The 13,088-nt window shown below is 56.1% G+C and overlaps 1 protein-coding gene across 1 annotated transcript in view; it reads left to right on the forward strand.

Annotated features, from left to right (window-relative positions):
- The window catches only part of CHD8 (chromodomain helicase DNA binding protein 8), a gene marked incomplete at its 3' end in the record, with an annotated part of 90,963 nt that overhangs the window by 46,046 nt on the left and 31,829 nt on the right, over positions 1-13,088 (forward strand). Inside the window, exon 21 of the mRNA XM_034072505.1 lies at positions 781-976. Within this exon, the coding sequence (XP_033928396.1) occupies positions 781-976 (196 nt within the window). The remainder of the gene's footprint in view (positions 1-780; positions 977-13,088) is intronic.

A 13,088-nucleotide genomic window follows, 5' to 3' on the forward strand; every position in this document is an offset into this window, starting at 1 on the left:
TTGACATCCTATGGATGCAGGATGCTCCATTGGCCCCCATTGATGTCTTATGGCTACCTCCTGACCCATTGACCCCCATTGACATCCTATGGGTACCAGATGCTCCATTGACATCCTATGGATGCAGGATGCTCCATTGACTCCCATTGATGTTCTATGGATACCTCCTGCTCCATTGCCCCCCATAGCCTCCCATTGACCCCCATTGATGTTGTATGGATGCAGGATGCTCCATTGACTCCCATTGACTCCCATTGATGTTCTATGGGTACCTCCTGCCCCATTGATCTCTATGGACACCTCCAGCCCCACATCTGCCCCATAGCTGCCCCATAGCACCCTATATGTGCCCTATATGTACCCCATAGATACCCCTACGAGCGCCTGGACGGCCGGGTCAGAGGCCACCTCCGCCAAGCCGCCATCGACCGCTTCAGCCATGGGGCACAGCCCCCATTGACCCCTATAGATACCTGCTGCCCCATAGCACCCATTGACCCCCATTGATGTCCTATGGGTACCAGATGCTCCATTGACATCCTAGGGATGCAGGATGCTCCATTGACTCCCATTGATGTCCTATGGATACCTCCTGCCCCATTGACTCTCATTGACATCCTATGGATGTAGGATGCTCCATTGACCCCCATTGACTCCCATTGATCCCCATTGACGTCCTATGGATACCACCAACCCCATTGTCCCCCATTGATCTCTATGGATACCTCCTGCCCCATAGACCCCATATATGCCTCATAGCACCCTATATGTACCCTATAGGTATCCATACGAGCGCCTAGACGGCCGGGTCAGAGGCCACCTCCGCCAAGCCGCCATCGACCGCTTCAGCCGCGCCGACTCGGAGCGCTTCGTGTTCCTGCTGTGCACCCGAGCGGGAGGTTTGGGCATCAACCTGACGGCAGCTGATACATGTGTCATCTTCGACTCGGACTGGAACCCACAGAACGACCTGCAGGTGTGGGGCAGCTATGGGGCAGCTATGGGTCACTATGGGGCAGCTATGGGTCACTATGGGGCAGCTATGGGTCACTATGGGGCAGCTATGGGTCACTATGGGGCAGCTATGGGTCACTATGGGTCACTATGGGGCAGCTATGGGGCAGCTATGGGGCAGCTATGGGGCAGGATGGGCTCTATGGGTCACTATGAGGTTTGGGCATCAACCTGACGGCAGCTGATACATGTGTCATCTTCGACTCGGACTGGAACCCACAGAACGACCTGCAGGTGTGGGGCAGCTATGGGGCAGCTATGGGTCACTATGGGGCAGCTATGGGTCACTATGGGGCAGCTATGGGGCAGGATGGGCTCTATGGGTCACTATGAGGTTTGGGCATCAACCTGACGGCAGCTGATACATGTGTCATCTTCGACTCGGACTGGAACCCACAGAACGACCTGCAGGTGTGGGGCAGCTATGGGGCAGCTATGGGTCACTATGGGGCAGCTATGGGTCACTATGGGGCAGCTATGGGTCACTATGGGGCAGCTATGGGTCACTATGGGTCACTATGGGGCAGCTATGGGGCAGCTATGGGGCAGCTATGGGGCAGGATGGGCTCTATGGGTCACTATGAGGTTTGGGCATCAACCTGACGGCAGCTGATACATGTGTCATCTTCGACTCGGACTGGAACCCACAGAACGACCTGCAGGTGTGGGGCAGCTATGGGGCAGCTATGGGTCACTATGGGGCAGCTATGGGTCACTATGGGGCAGCTATGGGGCAGGATGGGCTCTATGGGTCACTATGAGGTTTGGGCATCAACCTGACGGCAGCTGATACATGTGTCATCTTCGACTCGGACTGGAACCCACAGAACGACCTGCAGGTGTGGGGCAGCTATGGGGCAGCTATGGGTCACTATGGGGCAGCTATGGGGCAGGATGGGGCAGCTATGGGTCACTATGGGGCAGCTATGGGGCAGCTATGGGTCACTATGGGGCAGCTATGGGGCAGGATGGGCTCTATGGGTCACTATGAGGTTTGGGCATCAACCTGACGGCAGCTGATACATGTGTCATCTTCGACTCGGACTGGAACCCACAGAACGACCTGCAGGTGTGGGGCAGCTATGGGGCAGCTATGGGTCACTATGGGGCAGCTATGGGGCAGCTATGGGTCACTATGGGGCAGCTATGGGTCACTATGGGGCAGCTATGGGTCACTATGGGGCAGCTATGGGGCAGCTATGGGTCACTATGGGGCAGCTATGGGGCAGCTATGGGTCACTATGGGGCAGCTATGGGTCACTATGGGGCAGCTATGGGTCACTATGGGGCAGCTATGGGGCAGGATGGGCTCTATGGGTCACTATGAGGTTTGGGCATCAACCTGACGGCAGCTGATACATGTGTCATCTTCGACTCGGACTGGAACCCACAGAACGACCTGCAGGTGTGGGGCAGCTATGGGGCAGCTATGGGGCAGCTATGGGTCACTATGGGGCAGCTATGGGTCACTATGGGGCAGCTATGGGGCAGGATGGGCTCTATGGGTCACTATGGGGCAGCTATGGGGCAGCTATGGGGCAGCTATGGGGCAGGATGGGCTCTATGGGTCACTATGAGGTTTGGGCATCAACCTGACGGCAGCTGATACATGTGTCATCTTCGACTCGGACTGGAACCCACAGAACGACCTGCAGGTGTGGGGCAGCTATGGGGCAGCTATGGGTCACTATGGGGCAGCTATGGGTCACTATGGGGCAGCTATGGGGCAGGATGGGCTCTATGGGTCACTATGAGGTTTGGGCATCAACCTGACGGCAGCTGATACATGTGTCATCTTCGACTCGGACTGGAACCCACAGAACGACCTGCAGGTGTGGGGCAGCTATGGGGCAGCTATGGGTCACTATGGGGCAGCTATGGGGCAGGATGGGGCAGCTATGGGTCACTATGGGGCAGCTATGGGGCAGCTATGGGTCACTATGGGGCAGCTATGGGGCAGGATGGGCTCTATGGGTCACTATGAGGTTTGGGCATCAACCTGACGGCAGCTGATACATGTGTCATCTTCGACTCGGACTGGAACCCACAGAACGACCTGCAGGTGAGGGGCAGCTATGGGGCAGCTATGGGTCACTATGGGGCAGCTATGGGGCAGCTATGGGTCACTATGGGGCAGCTATGGGTCACTATGGGGCAGCTATGGGTCACTATGGGGCAGCTATGGGGCAGCTATGGGTCACTATGGGGCAGCTATGGGGCAGCTATGGGTCACTATGGGGCAGCTATGGGTCACTATGGGGCAGCTATGGGTCACTATGGGGCAGCTATGGGGCAGGATGGGCTCTATGGGTCACTATGAGGTTTGGGCATCAACCTGACGGCAGCTGATACATGTGTCATCTTCGACTCGGACTGGAACCCACAGAACGACCTGCAGGTGTGGGGCAGCTATGGGGCAGCTATGGGTCACTATGGGGCAGCTATGGGTCACTATGGGGCAGCTATGGGTCACTATGGGGCAGCTATGGGTCACTATGGGTCACTATGGGGCAGCTATGGGGCAGCTATGGGGCAGCTATGGGGCAGGATGGGCTCTATGGGTCACTATGAGGTTTGGGCATCAACCTGACGGCAGCTGATACATGTGTCATCTTCGACTCGGACTGGAACCCACAGAACGACCTGCAGGTGTGGGGCAGCTATGGGGCAGCTATGGGTCACTATGGGGCAGCTATGGGTCACTATGGGGCAGCTATGGGGCAGGATGGGCTCTATGGGTCACTATGAGGTTTGGGCATCAACCTGACGGCAGCTGATACATGTGTCATCTTCGACTCGGACTGGAACCCACAGAACGACCTGCAGGTGTGGGGCAGCTATGGGGCAGCTATGGGTCACTATGGGGCAGCTATGGGGCAGGATGGGGCAGCTATGGGTCACTATGGGGCAGCTATGGGGCAGCTATGGGTCACTATGGGGCAGCTATGGGGCAGGATGGGCTCTATGGGTCACTATGAGGTTTGGGCATCAACCTGACGGCAGCTGATACATGTGTCATCTTCGACTCGGACTGGAACCCACAGAACGACCTGCAGGTGTGGGGCAGCTATGGGGCAGCTATGGGTCACTATGGGGCAGCTATGGGGCAGCTATGGGTCACTATGGGGCAGCTATGGGTCACTATGGGGCAGCTATGGGTCACTATGGGGCAGCTATGGGGCAGCTATGGGTCACTATGGGGCAGCTATGGGGCAGCTATGGGTCACTATGGGGCAGCTATGGGTCACTATGGGGCAGCTATGGGTCACTATGGGGCAGCTATGGGGCAGGATGGGCTCTATGGGTCACTATGAGGTTTGGGCATCAACCTGACGGCAGCTGATACATGTGTCATCTTCGACTCGGACTGGAACCCACAGAACGACCTGCAGGTGTGGGGCAGCTATGGGGCAGCTATGGGGCAGCTATGGGTCACTATGGGGCAGCTATGGGTCACTATGGGGCAGCTATGGGGCAGGATGGGCTCTATGGGTCACTATGAGGTTTGGCATCAACCTGACGGCAGCTGATACATGTGTCATCTTCGACTCGGACTGGAACCCACAGAACGACCTGCAGGTGTGGGGCAGCTATGGGGCAGCTATGGGTCACTATGGGGCAGCTATGGGTCACTATGGGTCACTATGGGGCAGCTATGGGGCAGCTATGGGTCACTATGGGGCAGCTATGGGGCAGCTATGGGGCAGCTATGGGGCAGCTATGGGTCACTATGGGGCAGCTATGGGGCAGGATGGGCTCTATGGGTCACTATGAGGTTTGGGCATCAACCTGACGGCAGCTGATACATGTGTCATCTTCGACTCGGACTGGAACCCACAGAACGACCTGCAGGTGTGGGGCAGCTATGGGGCAGCTATGGGGCAGCTATGGGTCACTATGGGGCAGCTATGGGTCACTATGGGGCAGCTATGGGTCACTATGGGGCAGCTATGGGGCAGCTATGGGTCACTATGGGGCAGCTATGGGGCAGCTATGGGTCACTATGGGGCAGCTATGGGTCACTATGGGGGCAGCTATGGGTCACTATGGGGCAAGCTATGGGGCAGGATGGGCTCTATGGGTCACTATGAGGTTTGGGCATCAACCTGACGGCAGCTGATACATGTGTCATCTTCGACTCGGACTGGAACCCACAGAACGACCTGCAGGTGTGGGGCAGCTATGGGGCAGCTATGGGTCACTATGGGGCAGCTATGGGGCAGCTATGGGTCACTATGGGGCAGCTATGGGGCAGCTATGGGGCAGCTATGGGTCACTATGGGTCACTATGGGGCAGCTATGGGGCAGCTATGGGGCAGCTATGGGGCAGGATGGGCTCTATGGGTCACTATGAGGTTTGGGCATCAACCTGACGGCAGCTGATACATGTGTCATCTTCGACTCGGACTGGAACCCACAGAACGACCTGCAGGTGTGGGGCAGCTATGGGGCAGCTATGGGGCAGCTATGGGTCACTATGGGGCAGCTATGGGTCACTATGGGGCAGCTATGGGGCAGCTATGGGCAGCTATGGGTCACTATGGGGCAGCTATGGGGCAGGATGGGCTCTATGGGTCACTATGAGGTTTGGGCATCAACCTGACGGCAGCTGATACATGTGTCATCTTCGACTCGGACTGGAACCCACAGAACGACCTGCAGGTGTGGGGCAGCTATGGGTCACTATGGGGCAGCTATGGGGCAGCTATGGGTCACTATGGGGCAGCTATGGGTCACTATGGGTCACTATGGGGCAGCTATGGGGCAGCTATGGGGCAGCTATGGGTCACTATGGGGCAGCTATGGGTCACTATGGGGCAGCTATGGGGCAGCTATGGGTCACTATGGGGCAGCTATGGGGCAGGATGGGCTCTATGGGTCACTATGAGGTTTGGGCATCAACCTGACGGCAGCTGATACATGTGTCATCTTCGACTCGGACTGGAACCCACAGAACGACCTGCAGGTGTGGGGCAGCTATGGGCAGCTATGGGGCAGCTATGGGTCACTATGGGGCAGCTATGGGTCACTATGGGGCAGCTATGGGTCACTATGGGGCAGCTATGGGCAGCTATGGGTCACTATGGGAGCTATGGGCAGCTATGGGCAATGGGCAGCTATGGGTCACTATGGGGCAGCTATGGGTCACTATGGGGCAGCTATGGGGCAGGATGGGCTCTATGGGTCACTATGAGGTTTGGGCATCAACCTGACGGCAGCTGATACATGTGTCATCTTCGACTCGGACTGGAACCCACAGAACGACCTGCAGGTGTGGGGCAGCTATGGGGCAGCTATGGGGCAGCTATGGGTCACTATGGGGCAGCTATGGGTCACTATGGGGCAGCTATGGGGCAGCTATGGGTCACTATGGGGCAGCTATGGGGCAGCTATGGGGCAGGATGGGCTCTATGGGTCACTATGAGGTTTGGGCATCAACCTGACGGCAGCTGATACATGTGTCATCTTCGACTCGGACTGGAACCCACAGAACGACCTGCAGGTGTGGGGCAGCTATGGGGCAGCTATGGGTCACTATGGGGCAGCTATGGGTCACTATGGGGCAGCTATGGGGCAGCTATGGGGCAGCTATGGGTCACTATGGGGCAGCTATGGGGCAGCTATGGGTCACTATGGGGCAGCTATGGGGCAGCTATGGGGCACTATGGGGCAGCTATGGGTCACTATGGGGCAGCTATGGGGCAGGATGGGCTCTATGGGTCACTATGAGGTTTGGGCATCAACCTGACGGCAGCTGATACATGTGTCATCTTCGACTCGGACTGGAACCCACAGAACGACCTGCAGGTGTGGGGCAGCTATGGGGCAGCTATGGGTCACTATGGGGCAGCTATGGGTCACTATGGGGCAGCTATGGGTCACTATGGGGCAGCTATGGGGCAGCTATGGGTCACTATGGGGCAGCTATGGGGCAGCTATGGGTCACTATGGGGCAGCTATGGGGCACTATGGGGCAGCTATGGGTCACTATGGGGCAGCTATGGGTCACTATGGGGCAGCTATGGGGCAGGATGGGCTCTATGGGTCACTATGAGGTTTGGGCATCAACCTGACGGCAGCTGATACATGTGTCATCTTCGACTCGGACTGGAACCCACAGAACGACCTGCAGGTGTGGGGCAGCTATGGGGCAGCTATGGGTCACTATGGGGCAGCTATGGGTCACTATGAGGCAGCTATGGGTCACTATGGGGCAGCTATGGGTCACTATGGGGCAGCTATGGGGCAGGATGGGCTCTATGGGTCACTATGAGGTTTGGGCATCAACCTGACGGCAGCTGATACATGTGTCATCTTCGACTCGGACTGGAACCCACAGAACGACCTGCAGGTGTGGGGCAGCTATGGGGCAGCTATGGGTCACTATGGGTCACTATGGGGCAGCTATGGGGCAGCTATGGGTCACTATGGGGCAGGATGGGGCAGCTATGGGGCAGCTATGGGGCAGCTATGGGTCACTATGGGGCAGCTATGGGTCACTATGGGGCAGCTATGGGGCAGCTATGGGTCACTATGGGGCAGCTATGGGTCACTATGGGGCAGCTATGGGGCAGCTATGGGGCAGCTATGGGTCACTATGGGGCAGCTATGGGGCAGGATGGGCTCTATGGGTCACTATGAGGTTTGGGCATCAACCTGACGGCAGCTGATACATGTGTCATCTTCGACTCGGACTGGAACCCACAGAACGACCTGCAGGTGTGGGGCAGCTATGGGTCAGCTATGGGTCACTATGGGGCAGCTATGGGTCACTATGGGGCAGCTATGGGGCAGCTATGGGTCACTATGGGTCACTATGGGTCACTATGGGGCAGCTATGGGTCACTATGGGGCAGCTATGGGGCAGGATGGGCTCTATGGGTCACTATGAGGTTTGGGCATCAACCTGACGGCAGCTGATACATGTGTCATCTTCGACTCGGACTGGAACCCACAGAACGACCTGCAGGTGTGGGGGCAGCTATGGGGCAGCTATGGGTCACTATGGGTCACTATGGGGCAGCTATGGGTCACTATGGGGCAGCTATGGGGCAGGATGGGCTCTATGGGTCACTATGAGGTTTGGGCATCAACCTGACGGCAGCTGATACATGTGTCATCTTCGACTCGGACTGGAACCCACAGAACGACCTGCAGGTGTGGGGCAGCTATGGGGCAGCTATGGGTCACTATGGGTCACTATGGGGCAGCTATGGGTCACTATGGGGCAGCTATGGGGCAGGATGGGCTCTATGGGTCACTATGAGGTTTGGGCATCAACCTGACGGCAGCTGATACATGTGTCATCTTCGACTCGGACTGGAACCCACAGAACGACCTGCAGGTGTGGGGCAGCTATGGGGCAGCTATGGGGCAGCTATGGGTCACTATGGGGCAGCTATGGGTCACTATGGGGCAGCTATGGGGCAGCTATGGGGCAGCTATGGGTCACTATGGGTCACTATGGGTCACTATGGGGCAGCTATGGGGCAGGATGGGCTCTATGGGTCACTATGAGGTTTGGGCATCAACCTGACGGCAGCTGATACATGTGTCATCTTCGACTCGGACTGGAACCCACAGAACGACCTGCAGGTGTGGGGCAGCTATGGGGCAGCTATGGGTCACTATGGGGCAGCTATGGGGCAGCTATGGGTCACTATGGGGCAGCTATGGGTCACTATGGGGCAGCTATGGGTCACTATGGGGCAGCTATGGGGCAGCTATGGGGCAGCTATGGGTCACTATGGGGCAGCTATGGGTCACTATGGGGCAGCTATGGGGCAGGATGGGCTCTATGGGTCACTATGAGGTTTGGGCATCAACCTGACGGCAGCTGATACATGTGTCATCTTCGACTCGGACTGGAACCCACAGAACGACCTGCAGGTGTGGGGCAGCTATGGGGCAGCTATGGGGCAGCTATGGGGCACTATGGGGCAGCTATGGGGCAGCTATGGGTCACTATGGGGCAGCTATGGGGCAGCTATGGGGCAGCTATGGGGCAGCTATGGGTCACTATGGGGCAGCTATGGGGCAGGATGGGCTCTATGGGTCACTATGAGGTTTGGGCATCAACCTGACGGCAGCTGATACATGTGTCATCTTCGACTCGGACTGGAACCCACAGAACGACCTGCAGGTGTGGGGCAGCTATGGGGCAGCTATGGGTCACTATGGGTCACTATGGGTCACTATGGGGCAGCTATGGGTCACTATGGGGCAGCTATGGGGCAGGATGGGCTCTATGGGTCACTATGAGGTTTGGGCATCAACCTGACGGCAGCTGATACATGTGTCATCTTCGACTCGGACTGGAACCCACAGAACGACCTGCAGGTGTGGGGCAGCTATGGGGCAGCTATGGGTCACTATGGGGCAGCTATGGGGCAGCTATGGGTCACTATGGGGCAGCTATGGGTCACTATGGGGCAGCTATGGGTCACTATGGGGCAGCTATGGGGCAGCTATGGGTCACTATGGGGCAGCTATGGGTCACTATGGGTCACTATGGGGCAGCTATGGGTCACTATGGGGCAGCTATGGGTCACTATGGGGCAGCTATGGGGCAGGATGGGCTCTATGGGTCACTATGAGGTTTGGGCATCAACCTGACGGCAGCTGATACATGTGTCATCTTCGACTCGGACTGGAACCCACAGAACGACCTGCAGGTGTGGGGCAGCTATGGGGCAGCTATGGGTCACTATGGGGCAGCTATGGGTCACTATGGGGCAGCTATGGGTCACTATGGGGCAGCTATGGGGCAGGATGGGCTCTATGGGTCACTATGAGGTTTGGGCATCAACCTGACGGCAGCTGATACATGTGTCATCTTCGACTCGGACTGGAACCCACAGAACGACCTGCAGGTGTGGGGCAGCTATGGGGCAGCTATGGGTCACTATGGGGCAGCTATGGGTCACTATGGGGCAGCTATGGGGCAGGATGGGCTCTATGGGTCACTATGAGGTTTGGGCATCAACCTGACGGCAGCTGATACATGTGTCATCTTCGACTCGGACTGGAACCCACAGAACGACCTGCAGGTGTGGGGCAGCTATGGGGCAGCTATGGGGCACTATGGGGCAGCTATGGGTCACTATGGGGCAGCTATGGGTCACTATGGGGCAGCTATGGGTCACTATGGGGCAGCTATGGGGCAGCTATGGGGCAGCTATGGGGCAGGATGGGCTCTATGGGTCACTATGAGGTTTGGGCATCAACCTGACAGCAGCTGATACATGTGTCATCTTCGACTCGGACTGGAACCCACAGAACGACCTGCAGGTGTGGGGCAGCTATGGGGCAGCTATGGGGCAGCTATGGGTCACTATGGGGCAGCTATGGGGCAGCTATGGGGCAGCTATGGGTCACTATGGGTCACTATGGGGCAGCTATGGGGCAGCTATGGGGCAGCTATGGGTCACTATGGGGCAGCTATGGGTCACTATGGGGCAGCTATGGGTCACTATGGGGCAGCTATGGGGCAGGATGGGCTCTATGGGTCACTATGAGGTTTGGGCATCAACCTGACGGCAGCTGATACATGTGTCATCTTCGACTCGGACTGGAACCCACAGAACGACCTGCAGGTGTGGGGCAGCTATGGGGCAGCTATGGGTCACTATGGGGCAGCTATGGGTCACTATGGGGCAGCTATGGGGCAGCTATGGGTCACTATGGGTCACTATGGGGCAGCTATGGGTCACTATGGGGCAGCTATGGGGCAGCTATGGGTCACTATGGGGCAGCTATGGGGCAGCTATGGGTCACTATGGGGCAGCTATGGGGCAGCTATGGGTCACTATGGGGCAGCTATGGGGCAGCTATGGGTCACTATGGGGCAGCTATGGGTCACTATGGGGCAGCTATGGGGCAGCTATGGGTCACTATGGGGCAGCTATGGGTCACTATGGGGCAGCTATGGGGCAGCTATGGGTCACTATGGGGCAGCTATGGGGCAGTATAGGGTGTATGGGGACTATGGGGCAGTATAGGGGTCTATAGGGCAGTATAGGATCTATGGGGTCTATAGGACACTATGGGGTCTATGGGGCAGTATAGGGGTCTATAGGGCAGTATAGGATCTATGGGGTCTATAGGACACTATGGGGTCTATGGGGCAGTATAGGGGTCTATAGGGCAGTATAGGATCTATGGGGTCTATAGGACACTATGGGGTCTATGGGGCAGTATAGGGGTCTATAGGGCAGTATAGGATCTATGGGGTCTATAGGACACTATGGGGTCTATGGGGCACTATAGGGTCTATGGGGTCTATGGGGCTGGGCATCAATGTGACCACTACTGACACCTGCATCATATTGGACTTGGACTGGAACCCACAGAATGACCTGCAGATGTGGGGGGGCTGTGGGGTTATATGGGGTCTATAGGTCGCTATGGGTTTCTATAGGGTCTCTATGCGGTTTGTATGGGGACCCTATGTGTCTCTATGTGTCTCTATGTGTCTCTATGTGTCTCTATGTGTCCCTATGTGTCTCTATGTGTCTCTATGTGTCCCTATGGCTCTCTATGGATCCCTATGGGTCTCTATGGGGATCTATGGGGCGCTATGGGTCTGTGTGGGTCTATTGGTCTGTATGGATCTATATGGGTCTCTATGGATCCGTATGGCTCTGTATGGGTCTCTATGGTGATCTATGGGTCCCAATGTGTCCCTATGGGTCTCAATGTGTTTCTATGGGTCTCTATGTGTCCCTATGTGTCCCTATGGATCCATATGTGTCTCTATATGTCCCTATATGCAGGCCCAGGCTCGCTGCCACCGCATCGGGCAGGTTAAAGCCGTCAAGGTTTACCTGCTCCCTATGTGTGTGTATGCTGATCTATGGGTCCCAATGTGTCTCTATGGATCTCTATGTGTCTCTATGGGTCCCTATGGATCTATATGGTGATCTATATGTCTCTATATGTCCCTATATGCAGGCCCAGGCTCGCTGCCACCGCATAGGCCAGGTTAAAGCCGTCAAGGTTTACCTGCTCCCTATGTGTCCCTATGGCTCTCTATGGATCCCTATGTGTCTCTATGTGTCTCTATGTGTCCCTATGGATCCATATGTCCCTATATGTCCCTATATGCAGGCCCAGGCTCGCTGCCACCGCATAGGCCAGGTTAAAGCCGTCAAGGTTTACCTGCTCCCTATGTGTGTCTATGTGTGTCTATGTGTCCCTATGTGTCCCTATGGCTCTATATGGATCCCTATGGGTGTCTATGGGTCTCTATGGGTCTCTATGGGTCTGTGTGGGTCTATGGGTCTGTATGGATCTATATGGGTCTCTATGTGTCTCTATGTGTATCTATGGGTCTCTATGGATCTCTATGGATATCTATGGGTCCCAATGTGTCTCTATGTGTCCCTATGTATCCCTATGGTAATCTATAGGTCTCTATATGTATCTCTATATGCAGGCCCAGGCTCGCTGCCACCGCATAGGCCAGGTCAAGGCCGTCAAGGTTTACCTGCTCCCTATGTGTCCCTATGTGTCCCTATGGTTCTCTATGTGTCTCTATGGCTCCCTATGGATCTCTATGGATATCTATGGGTCCCAATGTGTTTCTATTGGTCTCTATGGATCCATATGTGTCCCTATGGATCCATATGTGTCTCTATATGTCCCTATATGCAGGCCCAGGCTCGCTGCCACCGCATAGGCCAGGTTAAGGCCGTCAAGGTTTACCTGCTCCCTATGTGTGTCTATGGCTCTCTATGGATCCCAATGTGTTTCTATGGATCTCTATGGATCTCAATGGGTCCCAATGTGTGCCTATGTGTCCCTATGGTGATCTATAGGTCTCAATGTATCTCTATATGCAGGCCCAGGCTCGCTGCCACCGCATAGGCCAGGTTAAAGCCGTCAAGGTTTACCTGCTCCCTATGTGTCCCTATGTGTCCCTATGGATCCCTATGTGTCTCTATGTGTCCCTATGTGTCCCTATGGATCTCTATGTGTCTCTATGGATCCCTATGGATCTCTATGTGTCCCTATGGGTCTGTATGGTGATCTATGGGGCGCTATGGGTCTGTGTGGGTCTATTGGTTTGTATG

The sequence above is a fragment of the Melopsittacus undulatus genome, chromosome 30 (assembly GCF_012275295.1).
Source record: "Melopsittacus undulatus isolate bMelUnd1 chromosome 30, bMelUnd1.mat.Z, whole genome shotgun sequence".
Taxonomy (NCBI): Eukaryota; Metazoa; Chordata; class Aves; order Psittaciformes; family Psittaculidae; genus Melopsittacus; species Melopsittacus undulatus.